General features: G+C 42.2%; 1 protein-coding gene across 17 annotated transcripts in view; it reads left to right on the forward strand.

Annotated features, from left to right (window-relative positions):
• The window catches only part of MCF2L2 (MCF.2 cell line derived transforming sequence-like 2), a 186,823-nt gene extending 178,951 nt beyond the window's left edge, over positions 1 to 7,872 (forward strand). For 15 of the 17 annotated variants that reach the window (XM_052804872.1, XM_052804870.1, XM_052804871.1 and 12 more), the window contains 4 exons: positions 244 to 362; positions 921 to 1,033; positions 2,025 to 2,128; positions 3,324 to 7,872. In XM_052804872.1, the coding sequence (XP_052660832.1) occupies positions 244 to 362; positions 921 to 1,033; positions 2,025 to 2,128; positions 3,324 to 3,424 (437 nt within the window). In that variant the 3' untranslated portion in view covers positions 3,425 to 7,872. Of the gene's footprint in view, positions 1 to 243; positions 363 to 920; positions 1,034 to 2,024; positions 2,129 to 3,240 lie in introns of all 17 variants that reach the window. The other 2 variants (XM_052804874.1, XM_052804883.1) reach the window with 2 other exon arrangements.
• Positions 7,873 to 8,133: the final 261 nt, after the last annotated feature.

Raw genomic sequence — 8,133 nt, forward strand, 5'->3', positions numbered from 1 at the left:
CAATGTGGCCACACAATCTGCCCTCCCACAAATGACAGCAAGTGCTACAGGCTTTTAGAGACAGCATAATGGCTGCAATGTAATTTTTATGGCAAAATGAGGGAACAAGCTGTAAAAAGGTACAAGCAATTCAGTAAGTGGAATAGTGGGAAGTGAACCTGTGACAATTATTTTTAAAAGACTGAGTCTGAAAGAAGCTAATGACTGATAGCTAACTCTTTTTGGTTTATCTCCTTTGAAAAGGTTGGCCCAGCAGGCAAATGCCATCTCTAGACACATTTGAAGATTTCGAAGCCATCCCCTCCAGCACAGATGAACTCTCCAACTCTTCTGACCTGGAGGAAGAGACCAACCCTAACAATGTAATTCCTTTTTCAAATTACACTGCCCTGTCCCAGTGCAACCTCCTTTTCTCTAAAGATCACAATTTAACCTGCAAAGTTTGGGTTCATATCAGCCTTAAATTAATGGATGTGTTGGAATACAGAAGATGGGTGTTGGGAGATTATTCCAAGACTATTTTGTTGATAAGGATCAGGAGCATAAAAAGTCACCCTTACTTGTAAGCTGTAGCTTTACCTGTTACAAAAGTGAGGGAAAACTCTGAGCCTTTAAAAAAGTAATTTCAGACTTTTCCAGATAACTTAACCTGGTGTCACAAACCCAATTTCTATATAAGAATAATGGCTGTCCGGTTAATTCTAAAGCCTGACTGCACAGCACAGTTCGGTCCTAAGTTTGAATAATATTTAACTTGGGCAGGATAAAAGGAATAAAAAGTGACACAATTCCCTACAGAAGAAATCTCCGCCAACTTGAAATGCCTAATTCAGTATTTAACTAAACTTGCTCTCTCTTGCACAGTGTTCTTTCATCCATAGTGACTGTATTACTGGTGCATTGTTTCATCATTTTTTTAGGGGACCAATCTTTTTCGGGTAGAAGGCAGTTTTGACAGCTGTTTCCCGGATTCTCTTACACTCGAGGATGGAGATTTAGTGCAGTTTGTGCAGGAAGGAGAGAACGGTCAATGGTAAGTCAGCAGAGAGACAGAATTTGACAGGTAGAACTGCCATAACCTCCTGGAAAAGATGGAAAATATTCAGAAGAATGTCAAAGCCTCTTCAAAATCAATCCAAATCCACTCACCCCATTGACCACAATGTGAAAGAGGCAGTGGGAGGCATGAACATACAACAAGCTTTGGTTAATTCCACCTGGTTGGCTTTCATCCCAAATGCTTGTGACATGAGGCTTAAGAGGACAGAAGTTTGCATAAAGGAAATGGAGGGGAATATTTGGGCTTTTGACACCTTCTAGCCAGAAGGACAGCTGTCAAAGGCAGCATGCTCCCATAGGAGACATCAATAAAATTCCCATGCCTTCCACCGAGCTACAGCAGTGAACCAGTGAGCATTTTTACCCCCAAAGGCTTAAATATAAGACGTGATTGACAAAGTGGAATGACTCTGGCCACCTTGAGCTCACGTACATTTTGGTGTATTTATTCTCTCTTGCTGACAAGTGAGTGTTAGGAACAGACCTGGCTGGATATCTGAATTCTCCTTCTGTGGGTAATTTGGGGGAAAAAGATCTGACCTCCTTGAAGTAGCTATGCGGTCAGACCTTTCACTCAGAACTGACATGCAGCTGAGATGGGAGCAAGTCCCAGAGGGTGAAGTGAAATAAATCCATCCACCCTGAATGGTATTTACAGCAAGGGGGATGGACAATATGAAAGATTCATTTTCTTTAGCTCTGAATTTGGCCCATGGTCTCAAACACAGGCCAAGGCCACTGCTTCCTTGTCGCACAGTCTGCTTGCAAGTGAGCTTCATCTGGGATTCTGGGTCACCATCTGAGACTGCTGAAACTTAGTCACCAGTTACCTGTAGGACTGACTGCCCTGAGTCCTCTGTCTTCTTCCTTAGTTTAGGAAATAGCAGCCCAACATGCGCCTCTAAGAAACAAAACCCAGGGAAAGGAAATGTAGGGAAATTCACCGACTCTTCTCTGAATTTCAGGTTAGTGAAGAAACTGGTCTCTGAGAAAAGTGAATGGGTTCCTTCCAGTATATTGCAGCCAGCAGAGGGGGACAGTAACAACATAATTAAGAACAGCAATGCAGGTAATAGAGAACATCTGTTACTGGCATTTAAATTTACTTTTTTCATACTAAAAAAGGATATGATAAAAAAGGATGTGATAAAGAGTGCACTTTCTGTATTGAAGTACTCGGCCTGAGTGTCTGTCTGTGCTGCAGTCTCTGGTGACACAGCTGAGTTAGCCTGAAATTTGGTGCTGTGGATGTCAGAGCTAGTTAGGCACAGCAGCTTACCTTGGCATGGTTTAAGTGTTTTCCCCTTCCTAAGCAGAACTTGAATCCCCCACCAAACTCCTGTGGCTGCCAGTACACAGGCTGGCTACTTTACAGCTAGCCCAAGTGTGTCATATGACAGGGTGTGTTATAACTGCAGGATAGCTTTCATCCAGGCACAGGTAGCGTTTGGATTTAGATCAGCATCAGGGATGTGGTTCTGGTCTAGGTTTGAAAACATTAAAGTCTCATGAACCATTGGTGCTTTCGTCATATTTCACTGCTGGCTCCAAAGGCTGGAGGAAGGGCTGCTCTGGCGAGATTTCAGCCAAATCAGCACTAAAAGTCATCCTTTCTTCAGCTTTGGTTCTGACCTAATACCCAAACAGGTTGCACTGGAAAAGCTGAATCTCAGCAACTCTGCAGATCAAAGGTTTACAATTTTAGATTAATTTTTGCCCATCCTTAAATATAATTTACCAAAATGTGTCCTGCTTTTATTCTGGTAACAGAAGAAAGCAAAGTCTGGCACAGCCATTCCCTGGGGACCTGCGATAGAGAGCTACCAGCATTTTATTCTGAGTTACTGGTTTCTTTCGATTTTCTTTTTTTTTTTTTTTTTTGGTCAGTTTGTTAAAGTGGAGAAAGATCTTTATGAAAGTTAACCAGGATTCTTTGCTGTGGTTTAAAGGGAGTTTGGTAACTGCTGCTCCTTCTCCTCCACAGCAGGTCAGTTCTGTCTTCACCCTCAGTGCCTAACTATGGCTCTCATTTCTTTAGCATGTCTACTGCTTCAAAAGAAAAATAAAGCCACACACACATTACAGTTAGTTAGTTACATGCTAAAAGAGCCTCCCTTGCCTTTAATGAAGGAATTAGGTCAGCAGTCGAATTGTGATTATTTATTTTTTACTTTATTTCAGGCTTTTAACAATGAACATCAAGACTGTAGATGGGAAATCCTTTAGACATGTTGTAGTGACAATGCCCGTGTCCTCCTTTTCAGAAATGTACAACGATTCCTGCAGTACAGCCTCAGTAGAGTCAGACACCAAGGAGAGCGAGGTGGCCAAAACCTTCCCAGCAGAACAGAGGGCTGGCAGCTGAACAGCAGGACCAGCCTTCCTCAGGACCCCATCCATCTCTATTTATTTTGGGTGGACACTGGATCAAAGTTGCCTTTCTCACAAGCTCTGAGGTTCATAATTCACTAAAACTTTATCAGCATGAACAGATGAGAACTGTGCTGTCCACCTGGCAAGCTGGGAAAAACAAACTTGAAAGGAACATTAAACATCCAGAAAGCATCAAAACCCACCTTCAGTATTAGAGGAGAAAAATGCTTCTTGCATTGATTATCAAACTGGTTCAGAAGATGTGGCCTAAATTAGGTCGACAGCAGAGCTGAAGAGTTACTATGCACGCACCTTTTGGCAACTTTGCTTGAACACCGAGTCACTGCAGAGGGACACATGCATGGTTATGAGTTCTTGCTCTACCATGGGGGTCGCCTGGAGGTTTTTCCATTTGCTTGCCTCTGGCTGTGCCTTCGCCGTCCTCCTTAATTCCAGCTGATACATCAGAAACATGCCCTTTTTGCTGATGGTCAACACCAAAAACATCCCATTTTAGGGTGGTTGTGGAAAGGAAACTTCTGACTTGGACCATCAGAGAGGCTTCATGCAGCAATGATGTAACTACTTTTGTCATGGCACAGTGAACGACCTGCTGCATACAGCATTATGTTGGAATGATGCAGATGGCAACTCCTGGCTATGAGGTGGAGGTGCAGGGCTTAGCAGGGAAGCAAAGATGTGTGACAGCTACTGTGACAAAGAACATTTTGAACTCTTTTTACAAGTCATTCCTCTGCTCCCTCTGCAGTCTGTGGTTGCTGGATCACAATCCTTTGCATTTGGTGCCGAGAATTCAATTGAATGCCATTTAATGTCATATGTTTGAGTAGACTGCATGCTTTCTTTGTGTGCTGGGCTATGGAGTAGATACATTTCATCCCCCATTTGGAATATACTTAAGCATTGCAAATAGGCAGTGAGCATTAGATGCTCCAATGAGTGGATAAAGTGTTGTTGTTAAATACTTCTTTCCAGGACATTTGATTAAAGGACTGTACCAAATCTCTGCCACATAAGGATGTAATATATAATATAAAGTGATTACAGATGTTATTATTCCTATACAAGCCATTAGCTCATTTACAGCAGCTGTTAAGGCATGAAGGCATTTTCATGGTAATTGGGTCTTAGGTCCCACAAAAGCTGCTAATACTATAGTAAAGATAAGTATTAACTAAGGGTTGCAAACAGGCAGGCAAAGATCAGCCTGGTGAAAATGACCCTAGAAGCTCAAGAGCGAGTGACTGGCTTTCACTATTAGGGATTTTTTGTTTAACCCTGAGACTAGTGGTGCTCTATGTAAATAACAAAGGGCACGAAAGCACTAAAAATGGAGATGAAGCAAAACCAAAACCCACCCTTTAATAACTGAGCCTCTGAGCAAAATAGTAGGGGTCTGTATCATTTCTGCTATCATCTTTGCAGGGACCCAAGTGTTTTTCTTTGTGTCTCAGTGGAGGCTGGCATTGCAAATATCTTAGTGTGTGAGTCAGGATAGCTGTGAAGCAGGTAGATAGTCCCATTAAAGAAAAAGCCTTGGAGAAGGTAAAGGCTTATTCAGATTTTGTTTGCCTGTGAAGGCTTGTTGGTTAATTATGAGTTGCACTGTGGTGGTTAATTCCCATGTTTCTTCTAACCTTCAATATCTAAACTCTGTGATGTCTGACGTTTTCCGTTCATGACTAAAGGACCTGAGAGTTCTGTACCTTTTTGGAAGCTAATTTTGTCCTACAGAGATAAAAGCTTGTCTCTTTTGTGCTGGTCATTTACCTTAAAAATGACACGTAGGCTCTCAGGAACATGAATCCTCTTTGTCTACTGTAGTTATGAGCATCTTGAAGGAAGAATTGGTTCTTTTCAGTCCCCTAAGGAAATATGCAGTGATGTTTTCTTGTAGTGCAATTATTTTATCTTCTCCCTAAAATGAGTTAATTTTGGTTTCTGTATTACTTTCAGTAATTTTTGCACTGCCTGATAAAAGTGCTTCTGTCTACCCCTGCCCAAAGCATAGGAGAAGAAAGGGGGAGGGAGCTCTGATTGCACATAAATAAATATAGTAAGCTTTTGTGTGTGTGTGTGAGATTGAGAGAGATGAGGAAGGGTTACCCTGGGTATATGAAACTGCCAAAACTAGGATTTGTGACATGGCGGACAGTTGGAAAGATGCAAACCTGCACTTCGGAGTTTCTTTGGAGGAATCTCATTCTAACAGTGAAATGGCAGTGGGAAGTATCTGTTTGAACTGAAGATGGAAAATCAGGTATTGTCAGTCCGTTTCCTATCTCTGCTGGGTGCAGGGTGACAGTGTGCTAGTCCTATATCCCCCGGTGCCTCGATACCTTCCTGTAAAATGGGAGCTATTGGATTTTCCACGTGTCGAATTCCAATGCTAAATTTTAGAATGTATAAAAAACTGGGGACCCTCCAGAGGAGAGCAAAACATTCAACTCCATATGTCCTGCTGTGCCCTCCATGAGTGTCAGTGGTGGCATCCTGTGGGGCAGTCTAGAGCTGGAGCAGGGAAGAGGATTGCTGCAGAAATGTCTCCTCTCTCCCAGCTCACCATCTCGTCATGACAACTGCAAGGTATGGGCTGGATTGTAACAATTCTCCTCCCTGCTTTGCTTTTGAAAACTATAATTTTTTTTTTTCCCCAAAATCTCATGTTTTATCCTGTTGGACCAAAGTTTGAGCCACTCCTGCACCATGAATGTCCTGAGGAGGACAAGTAACTCACTGCCCCATGGCTGCATGCAGCAGTGGCACAGCACTTCGGTCTCAGCGGTCTTTGGGAGCTGATTGTATCACAGCCACCCTCGGACACTACTGAACCTGAGCAGGGAGCCCACAACCATTAATTGTGTCTTTAACTTTCCTGCAGTGCTGGTGAGCCAAAGGCAGCTGCCTGTTTCTCTCTCCATGTTCCAAACGCGACCCTACTGCAACATTTGCAGCTGCTGCTGGGGAGTGACCTGGGCCCTTTGCCTGCTTGGTGCCTGCGGTGCAAATGTCAGTGAGACGGTGCCACACTGCTGGGTTGGCTTTTCTAAAGAATGAGGTTCAATGACAGATTAGGCTGCTGACAAGTCTGAGAGCAGCCAACAAGAAGTAACCTTCTGGCTTTGCTGACAGGACAAAATGGGGTTTGATGACTTTTTTTTTTTAATAGTAGACAGGGTAGTCTTTTAATTAGTGTGTTTCTGTCAAGCAAGGTGATAATTAAGGGAATGACTCTTCATGTACAGTCTAGAATATGATTTGGTAATGTCCAGCAAGACTAATGTGTACATTAAGTATACTTTGTACGTAGGTCTTTGACACCATCATTTTCCGGTAGATGGACATAAAAATCATAGTTTTCAAATATGGATTTCATTTCAGTGTTGTTTAGAGATTATATAGTGACCAGAAAGTCATTTAAAAGTAATGGTTGCCACTAAGGTTCAGTTGTAGAAGATACAAGGTCCAAGGTAAATCTATGCTGTGACCAGCAAGTCTGTGCCAGCTGCCTGGCTGTTCTCTCTGGGTCCGGACTAGTGAGACCTGCCCTCCAGGCTGAGGTTTTGACTTGGATCTCCTCCCTCTGCTCTGCTGCTGTCTTATGTGAAACTTGCAGAAACTTCACATCCTCAAAACTCTGCCCTCTGCTCAGTCAGGTGTAGTTGGGCAACAGACTCCTTCCTTACTGGCGGTAATGACAAACAGATAGAGAGGCAGTTACCATGATATGCAAGTTTTGCTTTTAGTAAACCAGGCTAAAATGTAATCAGGCCTGATCCTCTCCTCTCACGTCTAACCCCACTGGGTGGAGAATTAGACCAATGGTCGTTGTCTTGATCATAAATGGCTGCGGCCAAACCACGTCTGAACACTGGCTTTTCTTGCCAGTGACAACAAAGCTGTGCGTGTGTCTTATATTCTGGTTGTGTATGTGATGAAAAGCCATTTTATTATCCATAAGTTTCTTAGACTCTTGAGATTTCAAACAGGATTGGGTATGAGAACGGCCATGTGCTTCCTTTCCAAAAATACTCAAAGCCTGACTTCAAATATATATATATATGATTAGAAATATATAAGAATAATAAGAAAAAAGAGCCAAATTGTGTATTTCTTCTTGCAACTGGAGCTGAAATAGCTGCTAAGATTTCCTCTCCCCAGCTGAGAATTGGTACAGTTTGTTTTTCTTACATATTTTCCATGGTGTTGATAATGATGTATTTGTATATTGTGACTGATGAGAGATAATCAGACAGGGAAAGAGCACAGAATTACCTGTCCTTTTTTTCCAGTCAAGACAGAATGTATGAATTTATTACAAGAAAAAGGTGTGCAAATGAACTTCCTGTAATTAGGCCATCCTGACCTGTGTAGAACCACACTTTGTCTGAAATTTATAAAAATTATAACTAGTACAAAGCATTGCGGTTGATGTCTCTATATGAAGTAACAAGTCAAATGAGCTTTCTTTCTATTCAAAATAAATGACTATCAGTAAAGGCACATCACGACAGCTGAAAAAAATCCACACATCTGTCCAATATAACTTTATTTGTCCAACACCTGTGTCACAAAAGGCACAGTGTTTTTCTCCTTTACCTATCTCCCTTAGTGATGTTCCTGAATCCCTGGGACTCTGAAGAGTTCAAAGGTTCACACAGTTGAGAGTTGAGTATGCTA

Source organism: Harpia harpyja, chromosome 12 (assembly GCF_026419915.1).
Source record: "Harpia harpyja isolate bHarHar1 chromosome 12, bHarHar1 primary haplotype, whole genome shotgun sequence".
In the NCBI taxonomy this organism is placed as follows: domain Eukaryota; kingdom Metazoa; phylum Chordata; class Aves; order Accipitriformes; family Accipitridae; genus Harpia; species Harpia harpyja.